Source organism: Leucoraja erinacea, chromosome 10, assembly GCF_028641065.1.
Source record: "Leucoraja erinacea ecotype New England chromosome 10, Leri_hhj_1, whole genome shotgun sequence".
Classification (NCBI taxonomy): Eukaryota; Metazoa; Chordata; class Chondrichthyes; order Rajiformes; family Rajidae; genus Leucoraja; species Leucoraja erinaceus.
In genome coordinates, this window is record NC_073386.1 from 41,176,210 (window position 1) to 41,203,733 (window position 27,524).

Sequence of the window (27,524 nt, forward strand, 5' to 3'; positions counted from 1 at the left end):
GAGCAACAATATTTCAAGCTGGCGTTTCTATCCTTCCAGTATCAGAAAATATAAGCCTTTGGAGTGAAAATTAGTGCTGGAATGTACAGTCCCCGCTCTTGATCCCTTTTCTTTTTTACCCAAAGGCACTGCGGGATTATGAAATTAGTTCTGTATTTGGCAGCAGATGCAGAGGAAATATATTGGATTATAAGAAACATTCAGGGATTCTGCAACAAAGAAATAAAACTGGTATACTACTGGGATCTTTTATAAATGTAAATATCAGTTTAGTTATTAACTTTCACAACATTAAAGTGACTGTGGTTGGGCATGATAAGCTCATATCTACTGGAGCAATCTTTAAGAAGCTGGAAAATACAAATTAAAGAGAAAGGTTTCTCTTGGATGTAATTTTTCAAACACCTCATAAGTGTTACTTGGTTTACCAATTTGCATTGCTAAATTGAGTTTTCATTTTTTCCAAAAATTGTGACTTTATTTTAAAGCAATGCAATTTATTAAACATTTATGAACATATTAGAAAGAAGCTTTATGAAAGCCATCCTGGCATATCTTTGACACCTTCAAAATCAGCTCAATTGAAAAATATAATAGTGACCCCTCTGCAACATTTTGCAATATTAACTGTCCATTGCGTGATGTTGGCTTGTAAATGAACACCAATTTCCAGTAACTAGCTGCTTAATCCAAAGTGATGCAGAATAAAGAGGCTGTTCCTTGCCTGAACATAATTGACTGCTACTTTGATGTGAACTCTCTCAATTTCCAGTTTTTAGTTTCTCTCCAGTATCTTTAAATATGTTGTTGACTCGCAACTCTGTGCCAGTTTTGCTATAATTCCTATAATTCATTATTTAAATATATCTGGCTACCCTTCTCGCAACAACAGCACGAAAACAGCCCTATTCAAATTCACAAAATTATTTTGATTTGACACTCTATGGTACATTCTCCCTCATTGTCATCTTTGCAACTTAAAGTTTAAGCAGGAGCAAGGAACAATACATCTTGCTTCCTATGTGTTGATCTCACTCCCAACCTCCTCTATTGTTTAGCTCTGTGGAACAGCCTTGCTTGGTTTCACTTTTGTTATATCAATCACAGGCAGGTCATCTCCTGAAATGGTTTCCTATTCCAACCATATATCATTGCCTCTTCAAAGTCTTTCCTTAATCTCTTCCTTATCCCCTTTTTTGTATACTGGCCTTTGACACAGCCATTAGATAAGAGGTCAGCTGTCATATGTATTGATGCTGTCCATCACCACTTCTTCACATCTATGCTTCTGTGCACCCAGGTGACTTGAAAAATCCCCCGGATGTGCATTGAAGAGAGCAAAAGTGCAGGTCCTATCGCAAGATCCATAATTATCAAATCAATTGCATTCTATACATATAGCTGACCTGGACCATTTGTAATCTTAGCATATTGAGCTAAATTGTATACAGAATAATATATACAAAAATATTAAGATCTAAATATAAAATGAATAATTAGTATCATAGTCATAAAGCACGGAAACAGGCCATTTTTAACCCAACTTGTCTATGTCAACCATGTGCCCATCTAAGCTACTCCCATTTCCTGCCTTTGACCAACTCCCTCTAAAACATTCCTATCCATGTAGCTCTCCAAAATGTATTTTGAAAAGATGTTAATGTACACCTTAATCACCTTGTTTAGCAGTTCATTCTGTAAACATACAATTTATTCTTACTATTTTTTAAAATTAAATATCTTAATATTATAAATTATAAGAGCAAATACTATTTACTACCTGCCCACTTTGCTCTGGAAGAGGATCATTAGACCATCTCAGCAGCTGCCTAAAGTCCCTTGGTGAAGGTCGCTATCGGTGGCGCCATGACCAGGTGCTCAGGGTGGTTGCAGAGAGCATAGTCACTGCCATCAGTAACAGCAAACACCACCACGCCCCAAAGAAATTAATCACTTTGTCAAAGCTGGTGAGAAGCCTCGACCACAACTTAAAACAAGGACGGGCCTCCTCCACACAGCCACTGGCTGACAGCTGCACGTCGATCTGGGCAAACAGCTGAAATTTCCACAGCAACATCACTCTGGCCAGACATGATCATCGCCTCCGAAGTGACAAAGCAGCTGATCATTCTGGAGCTGACAGTTCCCTGGGAAGAGCGTATTGAAGAGGCTAACAAGAGGAAACGCGCAAAGTACCAGGAACTGGTGGAGATGTGCCAGGACAGCAGCTGGAAGACATACTATGAGCCCATAGAGGTGGGCTGTAGAGGCTTTGCAGAACGCTCACTGTGCAAAGTCCTCAACCAGTTGAACATTACGGGCTGGCAAAGAAGAGGGCTATTCAATCCGCAAGCGAATCCACAGAGAAAGCCACTAGGTGGCTTTGGATTAAGAGGACTGATCCGTGGGCGGTTGCTGCTGGGACACAAGTCTGGGTCTGATCAGCCCCGACTGGGTCGCCTCGGCGACGGTGTCTGATGTTGTGAGACCCAAAACACCCGATGACCCCAAGTTGCATCACTGAGGGTATGTCCCAGCGCATCTAGAAGATGTATCTTTCACACAGTTTATGGAGCTCATTTAAGGTATATTATTCCCAAACATTTGAGAAAAAACACTGCTGGAAAAGTTAGTCAGCATCTGTGGAAGTTAATGAACATATAATGAATTAATTCCCTCCACAGCTGCCTTCCTTCCTTTCAAATGTCTCAAATGAAGTTTGTGCTCCTGAGGACACTTCCAGGAAAGAGGTTATAATTGACACTATAGACAAGAAAATTATGATGGATCGGTGGGAATGAATTATGATTAAGATCACATGGCATCTGTCATACAGGCTTACCCCTTGTGACACATGATGTAATTGAATCGCACTCTACATCAGCTTTATGGCACACCCATCAATGTCTAATTCTGTTTGGAATTAGAAATGTCATCCTAATCTGTTAAATGGAAGAGGACATTTTAAGACCATAAGAATTGACAACAGATGTATTTCATTTAGCGTCTCAATCCTGCTCCGCCAATGAATCGATCACAGTTAATCTGACACCTCTTCTCCACTTCCCTGTTCTTTCCCTATAACCATGTATTCCTTTACTAATTGTAAATCTATCTGTCTCAAATGTACAAAAGCACTCTCCATTCATATCTCGCTCTGGCAAAGGGTTCCCAAGAGTCACTATCCTCTGATGCTCCTCAATTTTCAATGGGGATCTCCATCCCATGGTTTTGAAACCATGGCTTCTGATTCTGGAAACGTCCTCTCAGCATTTAACCTCTCTAGTTCCCTGAGGATATACATTTAAGTAAGTTTGCCTCATTCTTCTATACTCCATTGATTACACCCACATCCTGTTCAAGCTTTCCTCTTAGGATAATCCCTCCATACCTGGAATCATCCTAGTGGACCCTTTCTGAAATGCCATCAGTAAAATAATAGCTTTACTGAAGGGCCAATGCAAATTATTTGGAGTACTCAAGACATGGTCTCACTGTTGCCTTGTGCAAATGTAGTCAGAATTCCCCTTTCCACTCCAGGTTTCCTTGAAATACAGGTCAATATCGCTATTGCATCCTGCAATTACAATATTCTGTGTTTCATGCACAAGGACCCATAACATTCATTTGTGCTACAGTTTGCTGCAATTTTATTCTCTATTTAAATAATACTATTCTTTTGTTCTTCATTCCAAATTATATGACTTTACATTTTCCCAATAACCTGGCCACTGCCATTTTCAATATTACAAGATAGCTATAAATGACAGAATATGTTTCTGCCTCTTAGCTTGTCTGCCAGGAGTGAAAGACCACAATTTCCAACATTTTGTCATTTACTGTTTTTTTAAAAATCTTGGATTGTTACTAGCACTTATTCAGCCACTCATTCTAAGTCACACTTTAAACCAGAATGTCTTCCTGATTTCTACCCTAAATTTTACTTTCATCTATACCTCCTGTTCTATTGAAATAACACAGCATGAAGCTTTGAATTAACTTCATGAACATCCGCCTATCCCATGACAGGGGGAGGAGTTGTGCAGTTTGATAGCCACGGGGAAGAAGGATCTCCTGTGGCATTCTGTACTGCATCTTGGTGGAACCAGTCTGTTGCTGAAGGTACTTCTCAGGTTGACTAGTGTGTCATGGAGGGGGTGAGCTGTATTGTCCAACATAATCCGCAGCTCCCCTCCAAGACCTCCTTCCATGAATCCAACTCTGTCGGACGGACCCAGCCTCCCTGATGAGTTTGTTAATCATGTTGCCGTCGGCTGCCTTCGTCCTGCTGTCCCAGCACACGACAGCGAAGAAGATGGCATGGCTACCAACGATTGGTAGAACATCTGCAGCATCTTGCTGCAGACATTGAAGGAGCAGAGCCTTCTCAAAAAGTACAGCTGGCTCTGTCCCTTCTTGTACACGGCCTCCCTCTCTCCATACAGAACAGAGTTCCCTTAGTCCTTACCTATCATCCTATTTGATTCGTATCTAGCATATCATCCTTCATCTTTTCCACCAGCGGCAACTGGATCTCATCACGCACGCATTACATCTTCCCCTCCCCTCCCCTGGTCCACTCATTCTTCCCCACCCACCCCTCCAGACTGCAATTCAAGAGCCCTCTGTACCCTATTCCAAAACAGTTTACAAAACCAATTAGCCATTATTTGTTCATACTCGTACCAAACATATTTTTGCCTTTCTCAATTTCCTAGCTTCCAAAAATCTAGTTAACCTAAAGACTAAATTACTTTTGTTTAAATAATTGAACCTCTAAGGAGAATTATCAAATCAAATTAAGCAACAAGTTATAGTGCATTAATAATTAAATTTCAATGAGGGATTTATATTATAATGTTGTGTTTGCAATCTATGAATTGATAATATAGGGAAAGGAATAGATGATTGAGAAGGGTTAAAAAAGTAGATTTCTTTGAAAAGTAAGAACTAATACTCTGCCTTCTATGAAAACAATTGTATGTATTGTATTCAGATGGTGGCTCTTTAACTTCAGTGAACTGCATGTTTATTATCTAATTTCCCTTTTTTCAGATCATTGTTCAAAAATTGTTGTAGCCTTTCGGTTGACGCCTATATAGTAGAGCATTTGTGTGAGAAAACCCACATTTCCTCTTTCTCTCAAAATAATGCTGCATACATAATATTTAATGTTGGAGTTGGCTTTGGTTAAAAGCTTTTTTTTTTAAACCCATAGTTTTGTTTAAACCAGAATTCCACTAATTCCAATAATAGCTAATTGGTTCCTCCCATTAGATAATTACTGGTCATTATTTTTTGCCTTTTTCCTCAACAAAAAAAAAAGTAATATGTGTAACGTGTACAAGTGCTTATTAAGCTTAACCTATCTGACCTCTGACAGTCTTGTTCACATATCTGCACATTAGAATAAATGGAAAATTTTGCAAAATCATGAATTAATATTGATATACTAGAGATAAACACAAAGTGCTGGAGTAACTCAGTGGGTCAGGCAGCATCTCTGGAGAAAAGGATGGATGACATTTTAGGTCGGGACCCTTCTTCAGACTTCGTGCATAAACAACAAAGCAGGAATTTGCACTATTTACCATGCCAGTCAGCAAAATGAACGAGAGTGCGATTCCTAGACCTTTTCATCTCATTTTCTCTTTAATAGCAAATCATTCTGCAAAGCTCTAATTAAATTTTGCTATCCATTGTATTTTATAAAGGGCATTTTATTTCTTCTTTCAAAAATCTGCCAGATTATTTTCTTGAAAAACATGATAAATGTTCGAGTTTAACTCGATATATTCTCCAGTTTCTGTGCCAGAACGAGTCCTAGTCTCTTGCACCATAGACTATTTTCCCTGACACCATCCTCTTTAGACCTAATTGTATCTTCTCCAACTCATTTACTTTTCCAAAATAGGATATCCAAATCTGCAGTATTGGAACGACATCATAACCAATGATTTATTTGTGCTTTTTCTGTGTAAATCAGATCTTATGCTGATCCATTTTGTAAATTCCGGTTTTTGCACCCCTTAGTCCGTTCAGTGAAAACACCAACTAGAATACTGTAAAGATCCTTTATTTCAAAGATCTTATAGCTTTGCTGTAAGATCTTTGCTTTATTTCACCTGGGTGACCTTGCTTCCCTTTCCTGCTCTCCAGCTCCAGTTCAGCAAACGGAAAACATGTGCTCTCAGACAAAGGAAAGCATATATTTATCGGGCTGATACAAGGGGTGGTCACCTTAAGTAGCCAAACACTACAGAGTAATAATCATCAATCAACTTATAAGTCATTAGGTAGGTGTGAACAGTTTGTTTTACGGGAAATCACGTGTCTCGGGAAATCGAGTCCTGACTAGTGATGTCACTAAAACGAAAGTAAAACCAAAGTAAAGCTATATTTTATTCGGCCACCAGTTATCACACAATCTAATTGACTCTCTCAGTCCTAGAGTATCCCCATTTCTGCATATTGTCAATTTAGCTGAACAAAAGAAAGTGAGCGGGTATAGCATGCAGCAAAGGATTAAAGGATGTTTAAGGCACATTGACTTAGCTTTTTAGAAAATAAATTATTGAGAGCAAATTATTTAGAAATTAGATTCTGAGAAGTTATTATTATTATTATTATTCGAACTTTCTTAAGTTTGTGAAAATAGCTGATGCTGGAATTTGACTTTTTTTAAATAACACAACGCTTGGAGGGAAGAGAGAGATTAACAAACCTAATAGAATTGGAGAAATAAGGAAGTGCAGATGCTGGTTTACAAAAGCAGACAAAGTGCTGGAGTAACTCAGCGGGTCATACAGCATGTCTGAGAACCTGGATAGATGATGTTTAGGGTTGGGACCCTTCTTTTGCCCCATACCTCTTCCCTCACATCCATCCAGGTGAGACAGAGGTTCACATGCACCCGCTCTAATCTCATCTATTGATATTCGGTGTTCCCGATGTTGTCTCTTTTACATCAGCAAGACCAAGCAGAGACTCAGCAATCGTTTCACTCGGTCCATCAAGGTCTTTTGGATGTCCTCGTTGGTAACCATTTTAACTCCTCTTCACATTCCCATACTGACATTTCCGTCCTGGGCGGCCTCCATCACCAATGAGCCCACGTGCAAAGTAGAGGAATGGCACCTTATTCCACCTGGGTAAACTACAATCCAACAAGATTAGAATTAAATTCTCCAATTATGGGTAACTAATCAACCCCCTCCTCCCATTCTTTCCTATGCTCCACCTGGGCTCCCATCCATTTCTGCCCTATTCCTTCCTCTGGATTCACAATTTGTAACTCTTCCTTTCTTTTTCCCTCATTATAGGAAATGACTTTTGCAGGGTTTCAATGGCACTCTGTTGCCTCAATCACATTGCCTTTTTTTTGTAAATAATCCTCTATTGTGTGCAAGTTGCTGAATCAATATGTTGCTGCTCATTGTAATTTCCTTTCATGTTTATTTTTCTTCCCCTTGGTTCCACAGGTAAGTCATCAAATTTTACAGCTAATTGATTGTATAGCTTTAATACAGCATCACCATCTGTCTGTGGTAGTCTTTTACCTCCTTACTTATCAAGGATATATCCAATTCTGGTAGAGACTCTGCTTCTATTGCCCTTTGAACAAGTAAGTTTCAAAGACTAACACCTCTGTGAGAAAAACATTTCCCTTCATCTCTGACTTAAATAGCCAACCCCTTATTTTTAAACAGTGACCTGCTGGTTCTATATCCTCCAGCAAAAGGTATGATCCTCTCCACGTCTACACTGACCCAACCCCTCCTGCTTTTGTACGTTTCAGTCAAAATATCTCTCATTCTTGTCATCTCCAGTGGACTAGTCCAACGTTTCTCCATAATACAACCTGGGAATTCTAGGTACCAGCCCAGTAAAGCTTCTGTGAATTGCGTGAAATGAATTCATATCCTTCCTTAAATTAGGAGACCAGTACAGAGCACAGTACTCTAGATGTTGCCAATGCCAGTACCATAAGAAACTGAAACGTGTCTCCCTACCTTTTCACATCCTCCTAATAAACTCACCTCTTTCCTCCATCCACAACTCCTTGGTTCACTAATCCCTTACCACCCAAAAGTTTTCCCCCGCAACCGTAACCTATATAACACCCAAATAACACCTGTCCCTCTACCTCTTGGTTGCTAACGATATTAACTCCTCTTCCCATTCCCATACTGACCTTTGTGTCCCGGGCCTCCTCCATTCCCAGAGTGAGGCCACACACAAACTGGAGGAACAACACCTTATATTCCGCTTGGTAGCTTGCAACCCAATGGTATGAACATAAAATTCTCCAATTTTAGATAAATACAAAACCTTCCCCCCTCTCTGTTTCTCTCTGTAAATCCATCTGATTTTCCTTTGTTCACGGTACATGCTGTTTAGTTTAAAGATACAGCATGGAAACAGGCCCTTCACCCAGCGAGTCAATTATGACCATCGATCATCTGTTCACACTAGTTCTATGTTATACCATTTTCTCAAGCACTAGGAGCAATTTACAGAGACCTATTCACCTCCAAACCGATGCGTCCTTGGGATGTCGGAGGGAACCAAAGCACCCAAAGGAAACCCACGTGGAAACTCCACAGAGACAGCACCCGAGATCAGTTCTTCAAAGAACTGTAAAACATTGGAGAAAAAAAAGCTTTCCCTATCTCCCTTCTCCAGTCTAATGGAGGATTTTGGAAAATTAAAACTAACACAGAAACCATTGATACAGCATTGTTTTTGAGATGCTTTTGAGATTCATAGGTAGACACAAAATGCTGGAGTAACTCAGCGGGTGAGCATCTCTGGAGAGAAGGAATGGGGGACGTTTTGGGTCGAGACCCTTCTTCAGACTGATGTCAGGGGAGGGAGCGGGACAAAGATAGAATGTAGGCGGAGACAGTAAGACTAGTGGGAGAACTGTGAAGGGGATGGAGAAAGAAAGCAAGGGTTATCTGAAGTTAGAGAAGTCAATGTTCATACTACTGGAGTGGAAACTGCCCAAGCATATTATGAGGTGCAGTTCCTCTAATTTGCGTTGGGCCTCAATGGAGGAGGCCCAGGACAGAAAGGTCAGATTGGGAATGGGAAGTGCTGAGCCACCAGGAGATCAGCTAGGTTAAAACGGTCTGAGCGGAGGTGTTCAGCGAAACGATCGCAGAGCCTGCGCTTGGTACCACCGATGTAGAAGATTCATAGTGTCTGGAGACTTTTCACCAATCGAGAGATTTCAAAGGGATTGCAGTTTACACAAATAAAAGGCAGTATCTAAATGAAGGAACCTGTGTTCAGAAATTACATGCTAATGCAATCATTTATCTGACTTACAGAAAAGCTTGCCGAAGCTCAGCGCAGGTTCGCTACACTCCAGAATGAGTTACAATCAACACTTGAAGTGCAGATGGACCGCAACACGTTCGCCAGTTTGCGGCAACGGAGGATTGTGGTCCCTCTCTCTTATAAGGATCGTGTACATCATAGGAACATTCGTGACCTGAAGTTAGCCTTCAGTGAGTTCTACCTCAGCCTGATCCTACTTCAAAACTACCAGGTAAGGGAAGGCTGCCAATCTTGCGGACAATAAAATATCCTCAGTCGGTAAAGTAAATCAATGTTTGTAATCTGAACTGTGATTTTAAACCTGCTTAGGTAATGTTATTTTTCTTGGCTATTTACGGACTGTATTAAGATAATCTTTTATCATATTTTCAAGTTGCAAAATAACGTACTGTATTTGGTAGAGTCATTTATAATCCTGGTTGATCGGTATGTCAGTGGAAAATGACTTCAGGGCCATGAAAATTTCTATATGCCATAAATTTCCTGTGTTTCCGAGAAGGCAAAATGAAGGAACAAGTGTAGGCTGTCAGTTCCTCAAGCCTGTTAAATGATGGATGATCTCTATCGTAATTCCACGTGCATGCCTTAGTTCATTTCTCCTCCTATCCTTGCCAAGAAAATTCTATCCTCCAATCCTTGCCAAGAAAATTCTATCACTCAGTTTTTAAATTTTGATTTGGCCATTGGTTGCTTGCTAGTGCTGCACAGGTGGGTTTAGGGGGCGCCATCTTGGGGCACGGCTGCTAGCTAGCAGCTGTCCGTCTTTTTCACTCTTTTCTTTAATTTTTAGTGAGTTTCAGTGTTTGTTTTTAGGAGGTCTAGACTTTTTTATGTGGGGGGGGGGGGGGGGGGAAGGGGGAAACTAATTTCTAGGTCCCTACCTGGTCGGAGAGCAGCTTTTCTCCGGGCTGCACCGTCGACCCGTCCTTGCGGCCTACCAGCGGGCCTGGAGCGGCGTTTTCCCGAGGGGACCGCCAAGCACCTCGGCTTCGGCGGCGGCACACTGCTGGGGCGCTATCGCGGAGCGGAGCGGGCGATGCCTTGCCTGGGTCGCTGCGCTGGAGCTCCAGTGAGCTGAAGACCGCCGATAAAAACATCGCGGAGCTGCAGGTCTGCGGAGCGGGCAGCTGCGGGCGGCGGCGCTGACATCAACATCTGGAGCCTGGGATCTCTCGATGAGATCGCCAATGGTGGAGCTCCAACCGTCGCGACCTTGTCGGCTTTGGAAGCCGCGGTCTCCGGTAAGGAAGCGGCCGTTCCAGGTGTCCCTAGCCGCTGAGAGGACTCTCCCGACGCCAGAGCACCATCTCCCGGCGAGAACGGCCTGGAATATCGGGCCTTCGAAGAGTCAACTGTGGAGGCCTCAATTGGCCCGACTATGGGTGAACTGGGGATGGGGACTGGACATTGTGCCTTCCCCCATAATGGTAACCATTGTGGGGGGATGTTTCTATGTTAAAGATCCTTATTGTTCCGTTTCCATGCCGATGGCTGCCGGAAGGGAGAGTGAACGCTGGCGCGATTAGCTGCCGCTGCTCTCTCTTTGAATTGTATCTTTGAATTGTGTATTGTTGATTTCTTTACTATTTATTTTTATTTTTTTTGTCGTTATTTTTTGTTTTGTTTCATTCCGCTTACATGTTTTCTATTCTGTTTACTAAATTTTGTAAGGTGTCCTTGAGAGTCTTGAAAGGCGCCCATAAATAAAATGTATTATTATTTAAGCTAAATTGTGGGAGGATGGGATCAACAACGTGGCAGTGTGTGTGTGCCATTAATGGGAAAGAGAGTGCAGGAAAGGTCGTGTTTCAAATAATATAGTAGGGGGATGAGAGCCAATGCAAGGAGGCAGAGGACTGTTACATGAGGGCAGAAGCAAAAGGTAGAAGGGAAAAAAGAAAAACAAACCTGAAAGCTTTGTGCCTTAATGTGAGGAGCATTCATAATAAGGTGGATGAATTGAATGTGCAGGTAGTTGTTAACGGATATGATATAGGTGTGTTTTACAATTAAAGTGCATGTTCGCATCTTACTTAATCAATCCAAGCTCAATTTGATTGGATTTGTTTCAGCTGATAATGTACCAGTTATCTGGAGTCTACAAGTTTTATCTTCCCCAGAATGGGCTCTTGAGCAAGCAGATCTATATGTTTCCAAAGTCATGGATGTGTTGATCTTGAATTGTAATTAATCATTTGTTTGGTCTTCTGACTCATGTTATCTTATCCTTTATTACCTCACTCCGTACATTTGACCAGGGTGCAACAAGGTCTGTTGAAATAAAATTATGGGTTCAGCAATAATTGAAAGGTTTTAATATTTCAGGTTGGCCCATGACTTGCTAAATAAAAATGGAAATATAAGCACATTATAATGGTGTACTGTGACAAAAGCTAGCTATTATGCCCTTTAACAGTAGCATGTGCTTTTGTTCCATGTTGAGTACAAAAATTATTTCAAAAATTTACATATTCCAGACAGCTTTTAAAATCTAACATGCGATTTCTCTTGAGAGAATAGAATATATCTTATGCTTAGAAACTGGCAAATTCTGCGCAATCTTTTGAGGTCTTGGTGCTTGTACCACATTTTATGCACCTCTGAGTTGCATTCAATGCTATTTGTGGAATCCATTTAAATAAATGAGTATCATTCTCGGTCATTACAACTGTATTTATTTATTCCATCTGAAAAATGTAATTATTAAATTCCTATCAAATCTCCTTTAAATAGCAGAATGAATATTGTAATTAGTTCCAGAATGCTTCACAGTGCCATGAACAAAAATTGTAATACAAAACATCATAAGAAGATATTAGGGCAGATTGTGTTAAGATAGGTTTTAAGGTATGTCTTGAGGGAGGGAGAGAGAGGAGAGACATTGATGATATACGTAGCACCACAGAAGTGTGGGTTGTTAAGAGGATACTGAAAAGCTTCGGGAGAATATACACAGGCTAAGAGAGTGGGCAAGGATAAGGCTGATGGAACATAAAGTGAAAATTTGTTAGATCATCCACAACAGAAAATAGAAAAATGAAATATTTTTAAATGGTGGGAGATAGAAAGTGTTAGTATCTTTGTACTCAAATTACTGGAAGATAATGTGCAGCCATAGCAAGTAAGTAGAAAGGCAAACAGAACGTGGGATTTTATTGCAAGAATCTTTGAGGACAAAAGTACTTTTTATAGGAACATTAAAAAAATGGGGGTACTAGGGACAATGTAAGATCACTCAAAGATAATGGGGATAGCTTAACAGTCATTGGAGGATAACAGTTTAGGAGGGTAACAAGAGAGGAGCCCATGAGATTAGAGGCAAGGCACTAGCATGGATAGTAGATTAGCTGACTGGCAGAAGACAAAGAGTGGGAATAAAGGGGGCCTTTTCTGGTTGGCTTCCAGTGACTAGTGGTGTTACACAGGGGATCAGTGTTGAGTCCACTACTTTTCACATCATATGTTAATGATCTGGATGATGAAATTGATAGCTCTGTGGCCAAGTTTGCTGGATGATATGAATATAGGTGGAGGGACAGGTAATGTTGAGGAAGCATGGATTCTGCAGAAGGAATTGGACAGGTTAGGATAGTAGGCAAAGAAGTGACAAATGGAATTCTGCGTAGCAAAGTGTACGGTCATACACTTTGGCATGAGGAATAAAGGCGTAGATTATTTTCGAAAAGGGAAGGACATTCAGAAATTGGAGATGCTATAGGACTTGGGAGTGCTGCTTCAGGATTCTCAAAGGGTTAATTTGCAAATTGAGTTGGTAGTAAGGAAGGTAAATGCAATGTTAGCATTCATTTTTAAAGGATTAGATTACAAAATCAAGAATGTAATAATCATCATTGAAAACATCAATGGGCACGGTGCCGCACTATGTTATGTACGACAATGATCGCAACTTCTACTGAAGTGTGGATGGCCATTGGATCGCTAGGAGCTCATCCGCCCTTTGACAGGTCTTGTTTTTGGTCCTGCTGGGGCTCCACAGCCCCTTCCTCACCCGGCAAACCAGGTGGGAGAGATGGTTTAGTCACCGACTATCCGACTGTGGAGCAGGTAGCACGGGATTACATGGTACCCGTGGCGGTGGGTTTACAAGGTGCTGCTGATCAGACCACATTTGGAATATTGTGAGCAGTTTAGGGCCCCATATCTGACGAAGCATGTGCTGGCATTGGAGAGGGTCCAGAGGAGATTTATGAGAGTGATTCTGGGGGTGATTGGGTTACCGCACAAGGAACATTTAAGAGCTCTGTGCCTGGATTGGAGTTTAGAAGATGAGGGGGAGTCTCATTGAATCATAAAAAGTCCAGATCATGTGGATGTGGAGAGGATGTTTCCAGTAGTAGTGCAGGACACTATGACTATTGGCAGAGTGTAAAACCAAAGGGCACAGCCTCAGAATAAAAGGATGTATCTTTAGGATGGCGATGAGGAGGATTTTCTTATCAGACGGTGGTGAATGTGTGGAATTAATTGCCACAGGTGGCGGTGGAGGCCAGGTCATTGCGTATTTTTAAAGTGGAGATTGATAGGTTCTTAATTAGTAAGGGTGTCAAAGGATGCAGGGAGAAGGCAGGAAAATGTGGTTGAGAAGAAAAATAGTTCATGATCAAATGGCAGGGCAGACTCGATGGGCTAATGGCCTAATGCTACTCCTCTGTCTTAGCTTGAAAAGCTATGATCATCTATATGTAAAGAATGTAAAGAAACATTAGAAATCTAATGTTTAGTTTAGATTTAAAACTCAGAAACAGGCCCTTAGGCTCACCGAGTCTCCGCTGACCAGCAAGCCCCGTAGATTAACACTTTCCTACACACACTTTTACATTTTACACCTATACCAAACCAATTAACCTACAAACGTGTACATCTTTGTATTCCATAACATTTAGTAGATTAAGAGGTGATTTGATTAAACATTTTTCAATATCCAGGGGTGTCTAATTTAGAGATACAGTGTGGAAACAAGCCCTTCAGCCCATTGAGTCCGTGCCAACCAGCGATGCCCATACATTAACAGTATCCAACACACAAGGGACAAATTACAATCTTTACCAAAGCAAATTAACCGACAAACCTGTACATTTTCGGGTGTGAATCTAATATGCTACTTGAAAAGTCACTGGAAGCAAAATTAGATGTAGATTTTGTACGCAAAGGAACGAATTTCCAACACTAGGGAGAAATATTGTGGAATTTGACTGCTCACTAGCTCATTCAAAGATTGAAAGGCCAAGTGGCCTGGGTTTACTGCATGATCTTAGTAAAGGGCCTGTCCCACTTACGTGTCCTTGGCACGCTAATTACGCGACCTCATGGTCACGTTGAGGGCCGACGGTCCCGCGAAGGTTGGGCGCGACTTCATTCGACCGCACAGCCGTCTGGAGCATGTGACGTCATTTGAAGATGGGCGCAAAATGCTAGAGTAACTCAGCGGGACCGGCAGCATCTATGGAGAAAAGGAATGGATGATGTTTCGGGTCGAGACTCTTCTTCAGTCTGAAAGAAGGGTCTTGACCCGAAACGTCACCCATTGCTTCTCTCCAGAGAAGCTGCTGGTCCCGCTGTGTTATTCCAGCATTTTGTGTCTATCTTCAATTTTCTTGGCCCCGCTCTGGGAGTAGAAGTGGGGGCGGATTCGGACCGCAAAGGCTGTGAGCCCCAGGCCGAGCTTGGCGATCGTTTGCCTGCTTCTGCTGCTGTTGTAGGTGAGACGTTGCGTCGTGCCAGGGTCTTGGGCCTGTCCCACTTTGGCCGTCAGTTACGCGACAGGCCGGTGGCAGTCGAAGATTTCGTTCGCTACAAAAATTTTGTAGCCCCGCGCAATGTCGCGCACAACTACATACCCCTCTGCATTTCTCAGTGGGACTGGCCCCGCGCGGCCATACGATGCCCATGCGCCTCAATGCGATCACGAGGTTGCTTAATTTGTGTGCCAAGGACATGTAAGTGGGACAGGCCCTTAAATCACTAAATACGAGTCAAAGGAGGATGTTATCAGTCTGAAACTGCACACTACTCACATTGTGCTTTGTACTGTGTCTAATTTTGATCACTGAGATACAAGAGTCACATTCAAACAAGATGTGCAGAGATGAATCACGGGGCTAAACCCATGTCATGGGTTGAATTAAGAAGTAAATACATTAAAAAATAAATGTGAGGCCATGTTGAAGACAGGTCTGTAGATTCTAAATAGTGGAGAAAAGGTAAGTCTGAGCGATTATTTCATAAGAGTTTGCAATTGTTGGGCAAAAGGTCACAGGTTAAATTAGGTCAATGGGAGATTTAATTTTACAATGGGAAGTTGTTTTTACGAGTGTAATATCACATTCAACAGATTCATGGATATTTAATGGAGCCACAAATCCTGGAGTGATTTAAAATCTAATTTGCTCTATCTGGAATGATGGTTTGACTTGGATGGAATAACGTACTGTGATGTTATGGGTTTCTCAATAATTATGTATTTGCATATTTTTCGAATATTTTGAATAATTTCTTCCCCATTTAGCTATTTCTTTCTGAATGTTTTATATGCTGTTGAAAATAGTGACCTTATTTGTTTTTGCAAAAGACTGATGTTCTTCCCTGAGTTTGTTCAGTTAAAAATAAAAGAATCCTTATGTTGCTTATCATATTTATTCCCATTTGCTATGAATCGTAATACAATTTTTGAGCATTATCAGGTCCAACGATTGCAGAAAGATTCTCAGTTTAAAAACCTGACTGCTGCAATATCAAATAAAATGTATGCTTTCTTTTGAAATGGCAGTTTGTTTCTGTGAAGACATGCAGCTGCATTGAGCAGACGCAGATTTTTTTAAATTCATGTAATGTTTGGACGAAGGTGGCAATAAGATCAGAAGCTGAGTGTTACTTAAGAATGTAAACTGAGCAATGGTGTGTGAGTTATTGGTGAATAGGTGCTGCTTGATAGTTCTGTTGAGTACACCTTCCATTAGTTACAGTAAAGATTAAGGGTAGGCTAATGGAGAGAAAATTCACACCCATAGAGTTGTGAATTTGTGGAATTCCCAGCCACGGAGGGCAGTGGAGGCCAAATCACTGGATGGATTTAAGAGAGAGATAGAACTATAGGGGCTAGTGGAATCAACGGATATGGGGAGAAGGCAGGCACGGGTTATTGATTGGGTACGATCAGCCATGATTACAACGAATGACGGTGCTGGCTCGAAGGGCCGAATGGCCTCCTCCTGCACCTATTTTCTCTGTCTATGTCTATCCAATGGGAATTGGTTGTCTTTGTACCTGTAATTGTAGCAGTTTGGGTGAGAACACAGCTAATTTGGATGTACTCCAGCTGCAATGTTATCTGTTGTCTTTGTTGCAACCAGTGACTTATATTACGTTGGTTGAATTGAGTTGGCTGCTAACTAGAATGTTTGCAAGTGAGTATGTTACAAAGCATAGGAATGGATTTTCAGCTTTTGTGACCAGATAAGTGAATTAATAACACAGATAGTAGTGAACAGGTCTTATCGTGTTATCATTATGGAGCTGTGGCTACAGGGTGACCAAAAGTGTCAACTTCGTATGAGTAGGTAGGAACTGCAGGTGCTGGTTATACTGAAGATCGACACAGAGTGCTGGAGCAACTCAATGGGTCAGGCAGCATCTCTGGAGAATTTCTCCAGAGATGCTCCCTGACCCACTGAGTTGCTCCAGCACTTTATGTCTGCCAACGTCATATACCAGCTAGGGTATTCAACATTAGGAAGTACAAGGTAAAAGAGTGATGTTTTAAATCAAAAAGAGTGCCATTAAAAAGGAGGAGATAACTGCATGGTGAAAAATGATGTTGTCTTGACAGGTCAATTGTGACTAAACATAATTCAGGTTGAGTTAAGAAAGAGAAAATACAAAACCATTTGGAGGAGTATTTGTAGGCCACCGAATAGGGATGTAATATTGAGTTTGGCAAAATTAGGAAATTCAAGTTGTGTGTATAATCAAGAAAGAGAGAAGTGTTAATTAATTAGCCTGATGTTAGTGGTATGAAACTGTTGTAATCTATAATGAAGGATATAATAAACACCTTGAATTGAATAATATAGTTGGACATAGCCAACTTTGATAGAAAAGTAATGTTTGGCTAACTGTTGACATTCTTTAATAATGTGTTGATTGGAAATAATAGTAATTAGTGGGATGTGATGAAATTGGATTTTTTTAAGGCTTTTGATAAGGCCCTGCAGAGGAAATTGATCAACCAGCTTGTAACGTGTAGAACTGGAGGTGATGTAACAAGATGAATGAGATGAGAATTTACTCTCAGATAAAATGCAAGGAATGGGAATACATGGACCTTTGTCAATGGATAGGCTGTATATAGTGGGATATTGTGGGTTTGGTTTATGGTCCGTTGCTTCTTATAATCTATATCAATAATTTGGCCAAGAAGATCAAATGCTATATTTCCAACTTTGCCAAGAGTACTTAATTAGGGGTGATTATGAGTATTGAGAAGGATGTAAAAATGCTTCAAGGGAATCGGACACGCTTAGTCGGTGGATGAGAACATGGTAGAGGGGACATCATGTGGAAAAATGTGAAGTTATCCATTTTATAACACATAACAAAAAGGTGGAGTATTTACAAAATGGTGAGGGATGGTGACCTAAGTCTGCCTGTTAACAAGTAACTGAAGGCCATCATGCTGGTGTCACAAGTGAAAAGGAAGGCATATTAGAAGAAGATTTTAGTTCAGACTCTGGATTGTTGGACAAGCCATGAACCTCCAATAGAGTAATGTAACCACTGTAACTATTAATGCTTTGCAGTCAACGTCTTTTTTTGTTGCTAAACTGATCTTGTGCATCGATTCTTATATCATGGCGTGCTGTCTGTTGCATTCAATCAGTTCAAAATATTTGAAAGAGAAGGCAGATGCATTGACCAGTGCAAGGTAAAAGAAATAAGGGAGAAGTGTGTCTCAGCCACACCAATTTGAGCAATATAGTTAGGAATGTCATTGATAATACCACTGATCATATAAAGCATTAGGAATGTGTGCAGACAATTCAGTCCCATCAATCTATTCAATTATTTAGTTAGACCATGAGGAATACCTGTACCTCAATGTAATTTAATTACTTTCACTCCTTATTCTGTGTTCTACATATTTAATAAAATCGAGTGAACTAATTATTGACTCACAATTTAAAAATATCTTAAATTAATGTCTAAGAAAATATAACTCTTTGGGCACACTGCAGAATATGAACCGCTCAGTGAATACGAGCAGTATGGTAAGGTTCCATACAAAAGGAGCTAGCATTACTTTTCAACATACTGGCCAAGAAATCTTAACTAGGCAGTGAAATGTGTGATTTTTAAAAAAAACAGCGTGCATTACTATACTACATACTAAAATTACCTCCTCTTATCTCTCAGAATCTGAATTTCACTGGTTTCCGAAAGATTCTGAAGAAGCATGACAAGATGCTGGAGACAGGTCGTGGGGTTGACTGGCGGGTAGTGCATGTCGAGGTGGCTCCGTTCTACACCTGCAAGAAAATCACTCAGCTCATCAGTGAAACAGAGGTAAGAGGCACAGAGCATTCCACACAATAGAAAAAAACAAGGAATCTACCTGAAAATGGTCTACTCACGATTTGTAGCATTCATGTTTATGTCTCTTCCCTCGCAAATAATTTCCCATTATCTTCCATAGCCGGTGACTTATTCTACTGAATCTCCTTAACAGGCTATTTTGTTGGGCTTTGTCACTTCACTGTAAGCGCCTGTGAGGGCATGAAGTAGAAATCTCCAGCCAGCAAGCCATTCATTTGCATAATTATATCACAATAAGAATGAAACCGTATAACAGTCCACTAATCTGTACTTATTGGATTCTAGTTCCATGTGCATCTGGGGACTTGTGTCTCAATTATGACACCTGTCCCATAATCTTCATAATAGTGCTAATTGGTGTACTCACTGAATTATCCCGGATAGCCAACGTGCCAAATCAATCTTTGCCAATCTCTGGATATGTCTTGTCATATCAGCAGGACAGACCCACAGGAGGTAGTAGAACAGTGGTATACAGATGGGAGAGAGTGCCCTGAAATGAATGACTCCAGATATCATGACGGCTCATAATGCATGGTCAAACACAAGAAGGAATTGACTTATTCCTCCAGTTGCTAAAGCTGAAGATCTGTCCAGGGGCCAGCACATTGATGTAATCTCAAATAAAGCATATCAATGCCTCCACCTCCTTAGAAGATTGAGGAGATTCAGTATGCCCCCCAAATACTCTATAGAACCTCTATAGGTGTACGGTTGCAAGCAGACTGACTGGTTTCATCACTGCCTGGTTCGGCAGCTCGATCGGCCAAGAACAAAGGAGACAGCAGAAGATGATGCCCGATATATCAGATACTGATCTCCCCACCATTGAACGGATCGATAGGAAGTGCTGCTTCAAAAAAGCAGCCAATATCATCACACTCTTATTTAGCTCTCATAATCTGGAAGAAGATACTGGAGTTTGTAACCATCACCACCGAGTTCAAGAACAGCATCTACCCAGCAACCATCCAGCTCTTGAACACTATGCAACACTAACCTCAACAATGTGATCTACTGTGGTCTGTGTCTTTGGTTGCACTACAGACTTTTTTGTACTATTGTGGTTACCTATTGTGTATTATGACTTGCAATTATAGTTTTTTTGGTTAATATATACTTTCCTTTGTGTTATTGCATTTATGGGCCACCAGCCTGGAACTCTCAACACAAAACCAGTGTGAAGAAAACAGTCCGCTTGATTAGCACCCAATCCACTTCCCTGCATATTTATTTTTTCCACCACTTGAGCACTGTGGTTGTATTGTGTACCATTTACAAAATGTTTGGCATTTGCTTCCCTGGGCAACTCCAGTAGATCTTAACAAGTCAGCATATTAAACTGCAAACGAGATCAAGAGTAGTAAGTTTATAAGAAAGCCACTACTTCAGGTTCCCCAGCTGATCACATACCATCCTAATGAAGATACCTGTCAGTGTTCCATAGTTGCTGCTGGACCAAAATCCTGGAAATTCATCCCAAACAACACTGACACAGTATTTTCACCAGGACTGTAACATTTTGGGATACTGACTCATTACCACCATCCTAAAGAGAATTGAGATGAGAATCAAATGCTGGCCTTTGCATTGACTCTCAAGTCCCACAAATGAATTGAATCTAATTTCAGTTCTGCCTCATGCTGACCGTTATGTAGCTGTCCATTTCTTGGATTAGCAGCTGATTATTTATAAAGTAATCAGGCCCAGGCAATATACATGTCTCCGTTGATCACAAAATAACAAAACAAAGTTCAACAGGAATGGAAAAGTAACTTTGAATGAGGTGGCTCAGAAGACCTATTCTTACCAATTTTATTTGATATGTACTAGAAAGGCTATTTGTAATCTCTTGTTTTGTTCCTTTTTAGGCCCTTGTTACAACAGAATTGGAAGGAGGTGACAGGCAGAGAGCCATGAAGAGATTGCGAGTACCACCCCTGGGAGCTGCTCAGGTTAGTTGTGGTTGAATCAGAAGTATGTCTCCTTTCATTTGTTATATTGATTCTTGTTGTGAAAACTGATTCTTTGTGATATAGTTGATTGTGTGTGTGTGCATCTTCAGCATTTTCTCCCAGCAAAGTGAATGTTTTGTGCTCAACAGAAAAGGTGCCTATTGGTACGTGCTCAGCATAATAATGGCTCTTACCAGCATGTGTACTCCAGGCTCTGATTCGCAAGCTGCATCAACTGAATTTAAGAAAGCAATTCTAGAGCTTGGAAACTCACCAGCTGAAAACAAAGCTGCCACTGTGGAACATCAGAAATCATAACTGCATAACATGGCAGAAATAGAGAAACAGAGATCTCTGAGTTTTCTAGGGCTGGACTGAGTTGCAGAGAAAGAACAGATAAGATCAGGACACCATAATATGACTTATTGAATGATAATGTAAGGTAGCCTCGTACAGTGGCATTGTATTGAAAGTGGAAATCAAAAAACTGCAGCTGCTGGAAATCTGAAATATGTGGTTTAGTAAATACTTAGCAGATCAGGCAGCATCTGTAGAGAGAGAGAGAGAGAGAAAACCACGATAAACTTTTCAGGTCAAAGTCTCTTCATTAACAGTTCCAATGAAGGGTCATTGTCATGAAATGTTAACGGTGTTGCTTCTCAGAACAGTGTTTTGATTAGGGAACCAATAACCAGAATTTTAGACTACTGATCAGGCGATATGAGTTTAAATCACATAATTTCAACTTGGTTTTTTTTACATAAATCTGAAATAAACCTACCAGATTGTTGGAAAATTCCACCTGATTTTTGCCCAGGAGAGACAAAACCTGCCAATCTTACCAGGCTTAGCCAAAGTTAACTTCATAAACAGTTTCCTCCACACTTAAAAACAATCAGTTAATCACCCAGCTCGGAGGATTAGGGATTCAAAATTTAGGAATGGGACGATAAATGATGGCTTTGCTGTCAATGACCACATTTGAGTAATACATTTAAAAAATGAATTGTTGGCAGACAACGAGCCAGTGCAGATCAATGATGGATACTCTTGCCTTTAACTACTACTAAGCTATTCAGCTTGTGAATGGTATACATTGAATAAAATAAATATTTTTCCATTTAGCCTCAACAGTCACAATTTTGGTGGCAATTAGGTTTTGAGTCCTTGTTCCATTTGCAAGTGGATTGACAATGCTCAATGTATTCACATTTTGCTTTTTAACCAATAAACCAGTTAGTTCCACAGAAATTCAAATGACTAGTGTAATCAGAAGATAAAACAGAAAATGCGAGAAACACTTTATGAATCGATTAGTGGTGAGGTAGCATCTGCATCAGAACTGAGAAAAAGAGAAACCAATTTGGTTTCAAGTTGCAGAGAGGATGGGAGAGGGATAGATAAAACAAAGGAAATATCTTTGATTAGGTAAGGCGAGGGTTTCCATCAGGATAAACTGTAAATGTGGTTGATGGGTTAATGGGAGAGAATCTGAACAAAGTAACATTAAAGCTATGAAATCGGGGCAATTAGAGAATTTATTGAAGAAAGAATATGTCCAGCAAGTCTGGCTGTGTATCTGATATTTACAATATGGTGTATTCTGCATTGGAGAAGAGAAATGCAAATTGCATGACCAATTTGAGGAACATCTGCACTCAGTCGGCAGAAACAACCCTGAACTTCATGTTTCCTTCCACTTCAATTCTCCGTCCCACTCCGATAGCTGCATTCTATTTGACAATGCTGCATGGCTACTCTACAGGAAGGTGAAACACTGGTTAAAAATCCACACATTCTTATTCTTTTTTGCCTTTCATGATGATGTGGGTGTCTTTGAAAAAAATCTGTGATACTTGTAGAATATACAGTAGAGTAGTGCTGGGCTTCCACTTGTAATATAATCCATGGCCAATTTAAACCTGTTCTTCCAAAGAATACATTTAATTAGTCGTCAGAAATAACTCGTGGATGTCAAAAGTATAGCAACGGTCTAAGTGATGCGTCCCATTATGTAAATTCTTATGGCAGATGCAACGGGTACCACCTGCCTGCTAAATGGTATAAAGACTTGTGAATTAATAGTTTAGAACATCTGGAATTATTTGTCAGTTTAATAAAGTATTACTCCTAAGTGTTTTTTTCCTGATTTCTCAACCCTCGTTGTTTCTTTTATTTTACAGCCAGCCCCTGCCTGGACCATATTCAGGGTGGGAATGTACTTTGGAATTTTTGTTGTGCTGCTTGCTGCTCTGGTGCTCATAGGTAAATATCAGGGACATCTCTGCACTCATTTTCTGTATTCAAATGTATTCTTAGTTTAGTTTAGAGATACAGCGAGAAAACAGGCTCTTCGGCCCACCCAGTCCGCACCGATCAGTGATCCCCGCTCATTAACATATTCTACACACACTAGGGATAATTTACACTTATACCAAGCCAATTAACCTACAAACTTGTACATCTTTGGAGTGTGGGAGGAAACCGAATAATTTCGGAAAAAATCTACGCAGTCACTGAGAGAATGTACAAACTCCGCAGAGACGGCACCCGTAGTCAGGATTAAACCCGGGTCTACTGACACTGTAGGGTAGCAACTCTGCCTCTGCACTGCTGTGCCACCCATATTCTGTATTAAGATTTTGTGCTTCTCCGTACTGAAATGCCAATGCCACAAACTGCTATTCCACATTGATTGCAAGCCCAAAAGATTTTCAAGAAATGGATAACAGTTTGGTATTTTTAAATTGTAGATCATTACCCTGATCTTATTTATATTTGCATGATAGTTTCCCCAACAGAAATAGAGTAATAAGCAAGGGAAGGTTGAGTAATTCCCTGTGCTTTGCCATGATTTGATCCTTGGCTATGGTGATCTGGGAATAACTATGCATAGTTCCTTGAAGGTGGAATCTCATATAGATAGGGTGGTAAAGAAAGCTTTTGTTATGCTAGCCTTTATAAATCAGAGCATTGAGTATAGAAGCTGGGATGTAATGTTAAAATTGTACAAGGCATTGGTGAGACCAAATCTAGAGTATGGTGTATAATTTTGGTCGCCCAATTATAGGAAGGATGTCAACAAAATAGAGAGAGTACAGAGGAGATTTACTAGTATGTTGCCTGGGTTTCAACAACTAAGACAGAGAAAGGTAGGTTGAATAAGTTAGGTCTTTATACTCTGGAACGCAGAAGGATAAGGGGGGACTTGATAAAGGTCTTTAAAATGATGAGAGGGATAGACAGAGTTGATGTGGACAAGCTTTTCCCTTTGAGAATAGGGAAGATTCAAACAAGAGGACATGACTTCAGAATTAAGGGACAGAAGTTTAGGGGTAATATGAGGGGGAACTTATTTACTCAGAGAGTGGTAGCGGTGTGGAATGAGCTTCCAGTGGAAGTGGTGGAGGCAGGTTTGATGGTATAATTTAAAAATAAATTGGATAGGCATATGGATGATAAGGGAATGGAGGGTTATGGTATGAGTGCAGGCAGGTGGGACTAAGGGTAAATAATTGTTCGGCACGGACTTGTAGGGCCGAGATGGCCTGTTTCCGTGCTGTAATTGGTTATATGGTTATATGGTTATAATGCTGTGAGGGAGGCCACAGCAGCACAGCACTTCCTTATCCAGTACTTTTTCCAGCAGTTTCTGGAGATTTCTGCTGGGAAGCTGAGTAAGATAACTCTGAACATGTATCAAAAGTGTAAGGTGAGCCAGAAGTGCTCATCTGTGACTGCAAAACCCAGATGAAACTAAACGTGCTGAGCCCAATTCCCTTGTCAATATTAAAACAATTGTGGGAGTAGTGTATGGTGGCTTAAACTGGTGGTGGTGAAGGAATGGTTGCCTTCCAGACATAAGACTAGAGAGAGGAAGGTTGATTAAGATTCTTATTTGACGCTGTTAACCAGTCAGCTGTGACTTGGCAGTTGTGTGGGCATAAAGTTAAAACAAGTTCAGACTTGAGTTTGTGCTGAGCAAGCCAAACAGGCTGCCAAATTGTAATTGGTGGTGTCAGGGGTGGGCATCTTGCCCTGCTATTTTCATTTAATCTCAATAAAAATGACTGAATCTGGTCTAAATTTTGTTGTTTATCCACATGAGGAAAAATGATATGGTCTTTGAAATAAAAATTGTGCATATTTTGTTCTGGGTGTGTGCTGTGCCCAGTCATTTGTTACTTCTTGATCAGTTAAAGAGAGGTATTGTTGGATGATAGTAAGGAGAGTAGAGTTCGTAATCCAGCTAATGATACGGAAATTAATTAACCCAAATAGACATTGCAAATAAATGCAACAAGAGGGGATTAAGAAAATGTTTTGACAGTTAATCTAGAAACCGTGGTGCAAATGACCCAATATTGAAATTTCCACATTTAGACAGACTGAACACCAAACAGTGACTGGAGTGGATGTTGATGTCATTAAAATGGAGAATGATCTGACATGGTAGTACTTAAATTGAATCAGATGGTTTAACATCAATCACAGCTGGGTTAAAGAGTGGGATAGGTGATTCATAATAAAAATGGTTTATGGATGAAAATGATGCATTGATTTTGGAATTCATACTGTCAGACTTCATAAAAGGTTCTACATTTTGCCAATGACAAATCAGAGTTCAAAAATAGAGGGCCTGAAATGTTCCAAAAAAGAAAAAAGGATCATCAATGGTGTAGCCAAGCCACTTAAACATTGTGGTGGTTATTGGCCAAAATAAACTTTCCAAAGTAATGTAAGAGATATCTGGTCAGCTAGCAATGTATTTGGTGCCACCTTGCTGAGGGATATTGTTGATCCAAGTACTTTGTGCGGGAAGGAAAGAATCTGAAGAGTGAGAAAATAACAAAGAGCAAAGAACATTTTGGAAATGTGCAACTTCAGGGAAGTCAAAGGCAGAAGACTTAAAAGTTTAGAAAAGGTGATCTTAATTACAATCTTGTATATGTTGGGAATAAACACAGCCAAATAAAGACAGGATTGTTCCTAGCGCAATAGGGGCTGTGATGTATTTTCCGTGAAAAATACCAGTCGTCTCCAAGGCCAGCTAGCAACAAGTAACAGACAATATTGACTGAGAACCAAGTGTCATTTGTGGCTTAATGTATACTGTTTCTCTGTACCCTTCTCCATAAACTTAATGGGTACCTTAATCAAAGGGAGTTTATAAAGTGCTTTTATCTTTGATTGTCACTATAACACCTAAAACTTGCTTTTCTGTTGTTTCTAAATACTTTTATGTTCTATTTCACTTAATTTATTCTAGGTCATAGCTGTCAAGCATTCATTCTTGATAACAAAGAGCTGTGTTATATATTGATCCTTATAGCTTAATATGAAAAGAGCAAGTGTTGGCATCTCATTTGTTCTGCCTTAACAAACACGTTCTCAATCTTTCAGCCAGATCAAAACAGGGAAACATTTGGCCTTTGGTGCGTATTTATCGTGGTGGATTCCTTCTCATCGAGTTTCTCTTTCTTCTTGGCATCAACACATATGGCTGGCGGCAAGCTGGAGTGAATCACGTGCTGATCTTTGAACTCAATCCTAGAAGCAATCTCTCTCACCAGCATCTCTTTGAGGTTAGATACTCCAGATGTGATTGGAAGGATTGGAGCATTATCTGGTAACTGGTGTGGGACAATTTAAAAAAATTGCAAATCTCCCCATTTTCAAAGTTTCTTCTGTTGTGCAGCACTTCAAGCCCATAATCATCGAGTTTACAGTACAGAAACCTCATTTAATGTATGCATGTTGGAGATTATTGATATTGCACTTTTTGTTAATTGATCCCTGACATACCTGCTAGTGCTGCAAAAATTGTCTGCGAGAAACAAAACTGGTGAAAAAAATTTGCACATTTCTAATTTATATTTAAACTTTTGTCAAATAATCCTTGAATCTGCATAATAATTGTATTGATAAAGCCTTCTCTGTGGCTGCTTACCTTGAGAAGATTATCTAGCTCTTGCCATACACAGTCCCAGTAACTCAAGTCCACTGACACCATGTAGCAATGTTACAAAATGTTGAGATTTAAAAAATCAAGTCTGCAATTTATCCCATCAGATAAAGCGTAACAATAAGTTTAATTTGACACCTAATTCACTTTCATATCTCAAGTAATAAAAAAGTTATGGCCATTTTCATACTCGGAAATTAGCATCTTGTTCCCTATTGATTTTCTATGGACATAACAAAAAAAGCTGTGATCGTGGACAGTCAAAAGCACATAACCTTCTTAAAAATTAAGAGAACTGAATGAAATTTTCAGTTATCATAGATTGAACCATTCTGAAACAAATATAAAATAATCTTACTTGGATGACCTGAAATTAAAGCATATAATTAGTTAGTTACCCAATTGTAGCTAATTTCAAACTTCAATTTACTAGATCTAAACATCTATCCATTTCTTAATAAATGATTAACATTTTTAAATAGCCCAAGTGTCCAAATAATATTCACAAATAATTCACAATAAAACATGATTTTTAAATCTCATTTACATCAATTTATAGGCCAAATGGAAGGAATTTAGTGTTCAATTGCTGTAAATTAAAGTCAATTTAAATCGGCTTTCTAGTGGGTTCATGTGGAACGCGCTGGTTT

General features: G+C 40.1%; 1 protein-coding gene across 2 annotated transcripts in view; it reads left to right on the top strand.

Moving 5' to 3' along the window:
- Positions 1–27,524, top strand: part of LOC129701067 (xenotropic and polytropic retrovirus receptor 1 homolog) — a 198,857-nt gene that overhangs the window by 106,817 nt on the left and 64,516 nt on the right. For both annotated transcript variants that reach the window (XM_055642017.1, XM_055642019.1), the window contains exons 4-8: positions 9,336–9,556; positions 18,775–18,924; positions 20,826–20,909; positions 23,093–23,174; positions 26,313–26,494. In XM_055642017.1, the coding sequence (XP_055497992.1) occupies positions 9,336–9,556; positions 18,775–18,924; positions 20,826–20,909; positions 23,093–23,174; positions 26,313–26,494 (719 nt within the window). The remainder of the gene's footprint in view (positions 1–9,335; positions 9,557–18,774; positions 18,925–20,825; positions 20,910–23,092; positions 23,175–26,312; positions 26,495–27,524) is intronic.